At 42.5% G+C, this 12,373-nt stretch overlaps 1 protein-coding gene across 6 annotated transcripts in view; it reads left to right on the top strand.

The window, feature by feature from the left end:
• QTRT2 (queuine tRNA-ribosyltransferase accessory subunit 2) overlaps nt 1–11,993 on the top strand; it is a 248,618-nt gene extending 236,625 nt beyond the window's left edge. For all 6 annotated transcript variants that reach the window (XM_085621061.1, XM_085621066.1, XM_085621064.1 and 3 more), the window contains one exon: nt 3,392–11,993. In XM_085621061.1, the coding sequence (XP_085477187.1) occupies nt 3,392–3,623 (232 nt within the window). In that variant the 3' untranslated portion in view covers nt 3,624–11,993. The remainder of the gene's footprint in view (nt 1–3,391) is intronic.
• The last annotated feature ends 380 nt before the right edge of the window (nt 11,994–12,373 follow it).

Below are 12,373 nucleotides of genomic sequence, written 5' to 3'. Positions count from 1 at the left end.
TAAGTAAGTCTTTGTTAAACCAGCAGGCTGAAGGCTTCTGTCTACGAGAACTCTGTTTCATAAGCGGGAAAATTTTGTCTATCACCCCTCGAATCCAGTAGTCGATTTGTTTATTTGTCTTGTCTACATTCCTATCTAAGATGGGTTTGCTATTTACAAGAACTCGACAGAAGCTCGCTGGGGCAAGTTCAGCCCATTGATGCGACCAGACTGGCATAGGGTCAGAGCCAGCCAGCACCCCTCTTACCTTTATCGAGAAAGGAATATCTAAATGATCAGACCAACTCAGAAGAAGTGGATTACCCACAATAGAGAATACTGAATCAAGAGTGTGTCCAGGTCTGTTGTGGGGCCATGCGCTTGTTGAGTAAGTTGCAGGATCACCAGGTCCCCTAACAGGGTAACACCAGCCGGAATAACACAAATATTAAACTCCAGGTAATACTCGCCAAAAATATCTTTCTGATCATGTTGGTTGAACTCGGTGGCCGACAGATGAAATAACAACTATCATTACCCGTTCTCTTGTGTTTGGGTGGGTACTGTGTTACAGTCCTAAATTACATTCATTTTAGTAGCAGATGCAAAGGAATGTCTTAAAAAATGACTTATCTTTTCTGTTATCGGGTGCAAAAAATGTTAACTCATTATTATATGCAAATATTAAGAGGGTAGTAACGATGAAAGAAAGGTCTCATCTGTTCTAGGAAATACACGCACAACAGGTAATGATTTAAAATGTGGAGGAAAAGCTTTCCAGCATCACATCAGTCACTCACTGGAGGAGGCTAACATTTGATGTTGTAGAAAGCTCCTCTGTTCGATGCGTCAAGCCCATCGTTGAAAAAGTACTGAGCCCATAATTCATGGATCCATCCTACACCAGGACATTCTGATCATAGGATCTCTCACAAATTTCCCGCACTATAACTCTACACATGTTTTGGGCAGGTTTGAGAGCATGGAGGACTTTTTGTGTTCCTCTTGCACCAATCTTTATTCGGCTATAACTAGCCACAAAAGGACAATTCCGTGGAGAGTTATACAATTGGCAAAAAAACAAAGTGCAATGTACTTTGAAAGAGAAACATTATCACAAGGACAATTAGGACGCACTGCCGACCAAGTTCCCTGCTTTGGGAATGCCACCAAAAAATGAGTGATATTTAAACTGAATCTCGTCAAATAAAAACTGCCCACTGTGCTCAGAATATTATGTAAATAAAGCTTTTATGAGACTATATTTAAAACTAGAATGCAAAGCTTGAAAGTCCCAAAGGCATATTTTGACTCGCTAATAAAAAAAAACATTTTAATCAAGCTTTTAGAATCTGCTTTAATCCTGTCAGAGATGGGAAAAAACTCTGCAGTCCCCAAGCTATTAAAAGCCAATTTAACATATACAAGCCAGGGGATAGCTGAAACATTATCCAGTGAAAGACAATCCGATAGAATCTCCCTGGTAAAGCTTGCCTCTGGCGAACCACAAATCTTTAACCATAATAACAATGGGCTTAAACTAATATGGTCTGTTATAAGCTCAAGCCCTATTTCAGAATGACTCCTAAAAGACGAAGTAGATCTTGGGACTGCCAAAGTTTACATTGGAACATATTTTCCACCTTTTGTAGTGGACCAGCTACCTTATACCCCAATCCCCTGCTCCACAGCTCCCAATAGCTACACACTTGTTTTAATAGTTTTTTGGCATAATTTTTTTGTAAATTAAAAATAGATTCTATGGATCACTGAAGGTGAATAGACCTAGTTCTAAGTAGAGATTCCCAGTTCAGAAGGGAGTCCAAAGGGATGCCCAGATATGTAAACGTTTGTACCTGGGGAATCTCTATCCCACCCAGTTGACGTTTCCTTGCTTTCGAGGGTTTTGGCCCCACTTTCATTTTGAAAGATTTTGAAAAATGAGTTTTAAAATCCAAATTGCTCATAAATGAGTTAGAAGCATCTGAAGGCCATATATAGTTCTCAACATAAGAACTGCGTCGTCCACATATAACAGGACCATGACAGAGCGGTTTCCCAGTTGCGGCCCATCTTTACTAGCTTGAAATAGGTGCTTATCTAACCCATTTATATATAGGAGAAAAAGCAACTGGACCAATACACACCCCTGACGAGCTCCCAATGTGGCCCTTATTCTGGGAGAGAGTTTGCCGTGCATTGCACATCGGATTCTTGCTGTGGCATCTTGGTGCTATCAGCGAAGCAAGTTAATGGCTGGATCAAACCGTTCCTCCTCCAGGACAGCCATAGTTCAGATCGATTAACTAAGTCAGGGGCACAGGAGAGGTCCATGAAAGCTAAATGAACAGCCCCCCTGGCCCCTCCTCCACCCGCCCCACCTTCCAGCCTTGACATTCTTCTTCTAGGATTAAGTTGGGACTGAGGGTCTGCTCTACTGCTCCATAGGGACTCCAGACAGACATAGGGCTTTTCCTGAAGTGCTTGCCTTGATTGCAAAAGTAACATCATTTGCACATGTGGACTGACTCGAGATAATAAGGCCCCCTGTCTACTGGAAGAGCCCATAGTACAGGGAGTATTAAATTCAGATTTTGCAGGATCAAAAATGTTGGAAAAGTGATCGACCCATTTCTAAACTGCAATGAGAGATTCTATCACAGGTGCTAGTCGGAAAATAAGGGATGATTAACAACTTTCCAAAAAGCTGCACTATCCCTTAAGTTCCCGCCTTTTCTAAATCATCCAAGGCTTCAGCTCTAATCTCGGATTTTCTTTTAACCAAGATTTCCTTATTAGCCTTCATGACAGATTAGTTCATCTCTTAATCGTGGTTACCATGAAAGTTCTCTTTTTCATTGTTTATGGGCTTCTGTGCAAGCATGATTGAACCAAACCAGTACATTTATCTTTTACAGGCTGATTCCCAGCAGCCTAGAGGACATTTTCAGTGCAAACCGAATTAACGGCCTCTTCAATTTTCTGCGGGGCCTCATCATGGGCAGTCAATGCCATAAAGTCAGGCTGATCGTCCCTGACAAGATCTTCCAGGAAATGTTCCTTGTCTACATTCGCCATTTGATTCTAATTCCTTTATCTCCTGTGTATGCTGTTTTTTGGGCCACTACTCTGCTAGGATTATCCTTTAGATTAAAGCCCAAGGAAACCGAGAGGGGATTGTTATCACTGTTACCTTCTAGGTTCTTTTCTTTTCTACCCCTTTCTTCTCTTTCCTGTCAGAGTTGTAGATTGTTTGTGTCTTTGATTTGCAAGTTCTTTTATTTTATGAAACAGCAAAGTTTGAAGTTAGAGAGTATAAAACAAATTATAGTGATATTATGAATTCTGTATGAGGTCTGGAACACGTCCTCAGAGTTTTGTATAACGTTTGTATTTTTTATGTTCTTGGCAGGTACTGGGATGATTTTGACCCTGTAGTACCAGGCTGCTCGTGCTATTGTTGCCGCAACCACAGCCGTGCCTACATCCATCACCTCCTAATGTCCAAAGAGCTGCTGGCTGGCATTCTGCTCATGATCCACAACTTCCATCACTACTTCGGCTTCTTCCGCTCCATCCGTGAGGCGCTGAGGGATGGTCAGATGCACAAGCTGAAGGAACTGGTCTTCCGACAGGCCCAATAACACCAGATTAGGGGGACATTCCTCAGACCGTGGAAAGTCGAAGGGGGCATCACTGGACAGGAAAGCAGCAGCATCAACAATGACTTGGAGTATTGTGCCATAGATGTCTTTGGGAGCTCAGGGCTATTCTGTTGTGGAAGTCCATGAATTGAATGCAGCTGCAGAAAGGCGTCTCTGAAGGGATATCTTATCGAATGTTATGCAATAAGTCCATTGTTTTCCTCAGTGGCTTGAACACTGATGGTAGAATCTCCACCTTTACTCGTTTGGGAAGCAGTATTTGGCATTGTATGGAAGAAGGTTGTGAGTTTGAGTAAGAACTGTATTTTTTTTTTTTTTTAAATATGGGATTTTTTCCTTTCGTGTACTCTTCCTTTGCTCGGGATGGCCTAAGAATTGGGGCACAGTCTGAAATGTAATCAGGAAAACCCTGAAAATCTCACAACGGTGATTGCCTTTCCTGACCGGAAAGCTCCTTCATTCTGGTGCTTTATCATCCTCTTTCTTCCTGTCCAGTGTGCCTGCAGCTCTGCCTGTCAGTCTAGGTGTGATGAGAAAGGGTGGTGTTCAGATGCAGAACCAGTTTGGGGCAGGGGTTGTGTTGGAAGCGTGCGGACCGGAGATATGCCATGATCACGCCAGAGGGTGATGTCCTTTCCAAGGGAGCAGCCGATTGTCCTATCAATGCATTTATCCCATGTAGTGTTACTGCGGCTATTTTATCCTTTTCTTCCAAGAACTTTATCTTTCTGCATTTTTCTAACCCCTTTTCTTGCATATATTTTATTCATTATGGATCCCATGAAAAGCTTCGAGGTGCATATTACAGGGCTCAGGCATCAATTTTACCTGGCTTAGTTACATGGTTCATCAAAATCAATTATTCGCAGAATAGCTCAGTATATGCCTGGCATGGGTCACAGTCCACGAAACACATTGAGGGGTAGAGACTGTAGTGGTTCAAGTGAAAAGGAAGCCAGACACTTTAGAGATCTCCTGGTTCTCTTTTTAATTAAGGAGAAATCTGTGGCATCAGCAGCTCCAAGTTGGAATGCACTATCCCACCGGGGGAATCTGAATCCTTCAGGTCCTTCTATGGACATTAAGACCAATCTAGTTGGTTAAGGGTTGTCTGTGCTGATGTGCATGTCCCGATAAGTTGTTTGCTTCCCAGCTGAAAATGTTCTGTTTAAGTCACTTGTCTCATAATAGCCACTGGTAAGAATTCACCCCATGAACTTGTGATTGAATGTAGGACATGTTGCAGCACACCAAATATGATGTATCTATGGATTGTGAACTTTGACACCCATACGCATGATCAATCCAGTCCCAGTTTCGTAACTTCCTGTTGCCTTCTGCAGAGACTTTGGTCGTGGTACCCCATGGGCGTTCTGCCTAGGCGGTCTTCAGACTACCATTGGCGTACGGCAGAAACAGTAGTCATGGTACCTCGTGGGCTTTCTGCAGAGGTGATCTTCAGGCTATCATTGGCGTTCTGCAGGGACAGTGGTCCTGGTACCCCATGGGCTTTCTGCAGAGGCGGTCTTCAGGCGGCCATTGGCATTCTGCAGGGACAGTGGTCATGATACCCTGTGGGCATTCCGCAGAGGTGGTCTCCAGGCTACGCTTGGCGTTCTGCAGGGACAGAGGCTATGGTACCCCATGGGCATTCTGCAGAGGCGGTCTTCAGGCTACCATTGGTGTTCTACAGGGACAGTGGTCTTGATACCCGGTGGGTTTTCTGCAGAGATGGTCTCCAGGCTACGCTTGGCATCCTGCAGTGACAGAGGCTATAGTACCCTGTGGGCATTCTGCAGAGGCGGTCTTCAGGCTACCATTAGCGTTCTGCAGGGACAGTGGTCATGGTACTCTGTGGGCGTTCTGCAGAGGCGGTCCTCAGGCTACCATTGGCATTCTCCAGAGGCAGTCTTCAAGGCCACATGGACCGTCGGCTACGTTGGTCTTCAAGCTACCATGGACGTTCTCTAGGGACAGTAGTGAAGTTACTATGGGCAATATGCTGAGACTGTGGCCAAGCTATTGTGGGCATTCTGTAGAGACAGTCTCCAAGTTGCCGTGGGTGTTCTTCAAAGACAGTCTTCAAGCTACCACGGACGTTTTTTAAAGTAAGTCATTAAGCTGCATGGGCTTTGTGCAGAAAGAGTGGTCAAGGTACCATGGACGTTCTGCAAAGACAGTCTTCAAGCTACCATGGTCATTGTGCACAGGGCTCAGAGCAGAGGGGCAGCCACGTTGAAGATGGTCATTGGCATGCATTCAAAGGCAGCAACACCATAGAAGTTGCGATTTGCAAAATGCAAACTGGGTCTGTACTTATTCACCCCCTGCCCCTCCAAGACATCTTGGCCAGTTGGCATCACGGACTTCCAGTGTTTGTTTTTATTCATTGGTACTGCAATTCCAAAAAACCAGCTTCAAGGCGTGACTGCGTACGAGCAAGTCAAATTCTTTTTACCATATCAGAAAGGTCAAGACTTTTGCTGTATCTTACTCACTAATGTGCAAACTATTGCTTTATTTATTTGTGACGTGATGTCACTGTTTCACACCACATGAGTGCCTGTGGTATCCTGCTGCTCAGCCAGAGTGATAGCTGTAAGAATGTTGGGATGTGGAATGTAAGGTGGAATGTTGGAGTGCCTGAGTCAGTTGGTGTATGGGCTGAGCAGCAGGGAAACTGCTCCTGGTGGGGCTCTCATCATACTCTCAATTTACTATTATTCTTCTTTTCCATGTAACCTGCTAATCAATAAACCTTCATGGAAAATTACTTGGACTCGTCCTCTTTCAGCATACTACATTTTGGTACCAGGAGTGGGGTTCCACAGTCTGATGAGAAGAGGCTGATCAACAAGAACCCACAAGATCAAGGATTTCTTTTGAAACTAAAGAGGAGCACTTCAATTTACTGGCACCAACGAGCCCCACCAGTGACCCTGCCATCGGTCGCCTGCAACCCAGTATTAAAGTGCCAGTTTCAACTTTATTCTACCAGTTCCTCCTGCCTGCTATTGAACTGCTGTCAGCCATTCCCTGCGACATCGATGGCACACAATTGAAGTGTGCCAGTTCCTGCCTGTCCTGTTGCCGGGTTTCCTACTGCCTGACATTTCCTGCCATCCTCTACTCTATACTGCCTTCCACTTTGCTGCGTAATTGCCCAGAGACTTGCTGTGACCTGCCTTGGGAGACTTCCGCCCATTTGCATCTATAGGAGCGTCAGGGCTTGTACATCAGTGAGAGCTGCTCGTTTTGAAGTGTAGAGCCTACAGGTCTGCTACTAGTTTCCACTGTGCCTTCGTTGTGTCTTTCAGCAACTTTCACAACTTGTTAAGGTAAAGGACTCACTGCCAGTTCTTCGACATTTGCAGTCATCTACCACTTTTATTTTTGTGGTTCGAGACGTTGGCGGTGAGTTATTTATTTATTTCTAAATTTCTTCATTGCCTTTAAGGTGCGCCTCACAGTGGCAGTTTAACCGTTTTTTCTGGTATTGAACATTACTCGAGCGCACACACAGCGCACGCGCACTCTTACCGTCATTCCTGCTGCCTTGCAAGTCCTGCCTTCATATTGTTGTGACGTCTCTTGCAGTCAGCGCTCCATGCTTACATTGCTGCTTGGTGGTGCCGTGAGCCACCCGACGCGGCGTCATCGAACGTACCGCCATCTTGCGGCTGGCAGCAGCTGAAAGTGTTCCGGTGTATCCTGGTTGCCAACCACGCATGTGTTGCAATAAAGTTAAGGCGAATATCGTCGCTATACTGGAATAAGAAATTACAGGTACCGGTGTTTTCCTGTGCCCCTGCAAGCATCAAGTGTTGCCATGGAGTCAATAACCTTATGGACTACTTATATTTCAAGCATCAAGCCGATCATCATATTTCACTGCAGGTTTCAAAGACATCGGATTGGCCTAGCGGAGTCATATTTCACTGCAGGTACTGTTTTAAGTTTTAAACTTGCTGCCTTCCTGCGCTGAGTTTTCCAAGCCTTCTTTTCTGAGAATGACTCTGGATGTGAAACAATTCTATCAGTTTCACTAATAGCACACTCAATGCATTTTGTTTTCTACTGTGCCATCTAGTTCTGTGACTTTGCCTGATGCGCTACAAGGATTTACCCTGCTGCGCTACTAGGATTATTTGTTCATTTTATTCTGCTTTACAATACTTTATCCTGCTGCACTACAAGGTTTGTTCAACCTGCTGCGATACAAGGATTATTAAAATTGTATTTAATTGTTTGCGATACATTACTTCAACCTGCTGCGCTACAAGAATTCATTCTGCTGCGCTACAAGGATTATGCAAATGTTATTATATTGTCTGCGAGACATTACTTCAACCTGCTGCGCTACAAGAATTCATTCTGCTGCGCTACAAGGATTATGCAAATTTTATTATATTGTCTGCGATACAATACTTCAACCTGCTGCGCTACAAGAATTCATTCTGCTGCGCTACAAGGATGTCAGACGGCAATGTGCTGTTCTAGGGAACCTTTCTTTGCGTAATGTAATTGCTGTGGTAGTTTCTACCCTCTGTTTTGCTATTTATTGTATTGTACTGTGTGGTGCCTGCGCACACCTTGCATAGTGTTGCTGTGTGGCGTGCTCCACACCTAGTTTTACAGTTCTTGCATTTTACGTTATTAATAGTGGAATTTTACGCCATACCTTGTGTTTTGCTGTATGGTATTTTACACCATACCTTGTGTTTTTGCTGTATGGTATTTTACACCATACCTTGTGTTACTGTGATATTTTACGTCACACTAGTTTTACGTTTCTGTATAGCAATGTACTGTGTGGTTCTTCCCACACCTATTTCAGTTTTACATTTACATATTGCAATGTACTGTGTGGCATTTTTTTGCCATACCCAAGATTTGCTGTCTTTCTGGGGACTTTTCTCCATACTCTTGCTTGAGTTAAAGGCAACTATCCTTTTGCTTGTTCTGTCTATACCTGTCTTTCATCCTTTCTGTTTTCTCCTTCACTTGTTGCTTATACCATTGTATATTTTTATGGTTGCCTGGCCAGCTTTCATATCTTTGTACATGGGTTTCTTTTGTTATTTATGTGAGGGAGGATGTGGGTTTGTTTTTCTATGAGAAAGGGTGTTGGTGCATTAGTCACTTAGTCACTGTTTTCTTTTCATCTTTTCTTGGTTGCGTTTCCTACTTTTCCACTTTTCAATTCATGTTTTTCCAGAGTATTTTCTTCTCTATTTTTTCATGCTCATTTTCCACTTTTCAATTCATGTTTTTCCGGAGTATTTTCTTCTCTATTTTTTCATGCTTATTTTCTGATGTATTTTGGTTCTTCCTTCTTTTCTATTGTAAAGAAGGGAGATATGTGGTATCCTGCTGCTCAGCCAGAGTGATAGCTGTAAGAATGTTGGGATGTGGAATGTTGGGAGTGCCTGAGTCAGTTGGTGTATGGGCTGAGCAGCAGGGAAGCTGCTCCTGGTGGGTCTCTCATCATACTCTCAATTTACTATTCTTCTTCTTTTCCATGTAACCTGCTAATTAATAAACCTTCATGGAAAATTACTTGGACTCGTCCTCTTTCAGCATACTACAGTGCCATCGCAATTTTTAAAAATATTTACATTTTTTCCTTTAGGAAATCATACATTTGTGAAAGCGGAAAGGAAAACAGCATTATCATGTTAAAGCAACTCTGATGTAGACGCATACGACTGTTTTTTGTTTTTTTTATAAAGAAAAACGTTTGTCATGCATGTGTGTTTTTTGCCTCTTTTTAAGTTAATATTCTTTGGTTTTTAGCCAAAATGTTTTGATAGAAGTCCTTAACATCTGCACAATGTGGAAGAGGGAAAGACTAAAACTCGCTGGCCAGACGTAAACTAGCAAAATCAAATTGGCCTCACTGGGTACAGGGAAAAAAGCATTATTGAAAACACAGTTGTTGAGCTTGGGTGAAATAGGGACAGAGAGAACTTGTAAGTAATTCAGAGAAAACTTATAAGTAATTCTAGTACATTGAGGTCCATGGGCTACTAAACAGAAACTTGGGAAATGGGCTGAACCTGGAGGCTGACAGCTGGCTACATATGTGTTATATCCTTATGTTATCTGTTATTATGTTATGTTTAGTGCTCGTGATGCATGTGCATCTTTATGTTGTATCTTAGGAAGGAGTTCCAGTAGACTTGGTTAGGTTACAGATGAATATGTTTATTGTTCTTAGATGTTAAGTAGGTTTTCCAGTAAAGATGTAGATAAGGCCCCACCAGGAGCAGTCTCTCTGCTCAGCCCAGGATCCAACTGACACTCCACCTCACAGCAATCCTCACATTCCAATGACATCACCATCCACACCAGCATTCTACACAACACATTCACACTGGCTGAGCAGCAGAGGCAGAGAAACAGAGAAGATGCATAGTATAAAACCTTAGATATAACATGCTGTTTGCATTTTCATGTTCATTCATGAGGATATAGAATATGTGATTGGATTGGTGGATGTTTTTGTTTTAACTAAAGACGTCTTTTCGTACCAAGATTGGGAACGTGTCTCTGTCTCTGTTAATTCTCACATCATTCTCAAGAAGTTCATTTCTGTTGGTTGGCCTAGGGAAGCTCAAGTGGGAGAAGAGTTTAAACTTTTTTTTCAAAATTAAAGAGGAATTAAGTGTGGAAGGTAGGTTTATCATGAGAGGCTCTGTTTTAATTCCTCCTGCTCAGCTTAGGAGCAAGTTGATTCTGTTGGCTCACAAGGGGCATGTGGGCATTACTGGCACAAAAAAGAGACTACGTTTATATTATTGGTGGCCTGGCATGGACAGTCTTGTAGAGACCATATTAAATAATTGCAAAGAGTGTGGTCAGGCTGAAAAGTCACTTCGCACTTTTAATTTACCTTTGTGTCCTGTTGCGTATCCCCGCAAACCTTGGGAGAAATTAGGTGTGGATTTTGTTGGTCCCATTGGTGGATTGAATGATGGTTTCAGATATATCTGGTCAGTGGTTGATTAAGTTTCCAAGTGGGTTTCTGTCTAGTTCATGAGAGAACCTAACACTGAAAATGTTATTGCATTTCTTAACCAATTATTTCATTCTGAGGGCATTCCTGCTTTTTTTGATTTCTGATAATGGTGTGCAATTTATTTCTAATAACATGAAACATTTCTTTTTGAAATTTGGGATTAAACACCTCACAACGGCTCTTTATAGTCCTCAAGGCAACGTTTTAGTTGAGAGGGTAAACCGTGTCTTGAAAGACACTATTCAACTTGCGATTTCGTCTGGGTTACAAGTTCAGGATGCTGTTGATGAAAGAATTTGGTCTTACAACAATACCCCTCATTCTACAACTGGAGTTTCTCCATTTGTCTTGTTGAGGGGTAGAAATTCCTTTAATAAGTTTTCTCCTGAGTGGGTCGTTTCAAATTCTGGTGTGAATGGGAACATTCCCAAAAGTGATCAATTCAGATCTTGTGTGGAAGTAAGCCACGCCAAGTCTAAAATTAGATATGATGATGTCAAGAAAGTTAAGTTTGAGGATTTAGTTGTGGGTGAGTCGGTCCGCATCAGGAGACCTTTCAAGAGGGCGGGGGTTCGAAGTTTTATCCTGAAACTAAAATTGTTCAAGTGAATAAACATGCTGTACAGGTTGTTGGTGGGAAGTGGTGGAGCCAAAGGAAAGTGGCTAAAATGCATAAATCTGTGGTCAATTGTTCTGATGCATGTAATGATTTCTTTTCTACTGATGCTGGGGTCGTTACTGGACATGATGTTTATGACTTAAGTTTTTCTAATGAAACTTGTACTCCTGATCTAGCTGAGGGGCAATTGTCCTTCAATGAAGAAGTCAACGTGGAAAGACGCAGTATGGATCCTATCGTAGCCAACAATTGTAATTCTCCTTCTGAATGTCTTTCTGTTCCTTTGGAATCTGCTAATGCTCCCTCTTTACCTGAGGGTAATACTGGTATGTCTAAAGCTTCATTAATTGATAATTGAACATTTCAAAATATGTTTTCTGATTCTTTGGTTTCCATGCGAGGGAGAATAAGACGTTTAACCAAATATCTTGAAGACTTTGTTATTTAATCTCTATTGTTTTGTTTTGTTGGTTTTTATAAGGGAGGAGGTGTGTTATATCCTTATGTTATCCGTTATTATGTTATGTTTAGTGCTCGAGGTGCATGTGCATCATAGCCTCACTTGTAACCTAGGTTACCAGAATGCTTGCTCTCTGGATGCTCCACTACAGTCAGTTATTGCTGTGGGCTGATGATGGGAGCTGCTGCTTGGTGAGGGTCTTTGGTGCTGTCTTCCTACTTTCTGGATTAAACCTTCTCTACAACACTACTAATGCGTGGAGTACTTCATTTGAGATGCAACAATATGTTTATAAGATTGTTCCCTGGGCTCTTGGTAGTTAAAGTTGTGAAGCTTCCTCCATGTGATATCATGAATCCCTCAATCAATCAGGGCTTGGTCCTTGCCCCCCTCTTGACACATCCTCTTAAGACCTTTTTAAAAACTAATCTTGAACCCAAAACATCTTCTAATTATAGATGCATGTTTGTTTTGCATGCTCTGGCTACAGCCATTGAGAAATGGATGTCTTAACATGGATTTGACTTTGGGGCTCATTGCAAGTCGGGCGGAGCGGACTACCTCATGGAGTTCCTCTGATTTCAAGTGGGTCGGTTTTTACACACCCGAAGTATGGGAAAACCAAACCC

The sequence above is a fragment of the Triturus cristatus genome, chromosome 8 (genome assembly GCF_964204655.1).
Source record: "Triturus cristatus chromosome 8, aTriCri1.1, whole genome shotgun sequence".
Taxonomy (NCBI): domain Eukaryota; kingdom Metazoa; phylum Chordata; class Amphibia; order Caudata; family Salamandridae; genus Triturus; species Triturus cristatus.
Note: the sequence above shows the minus strand (reverse complement) of the source record. Positions and strands in the feature narration are given on the sequence as shown.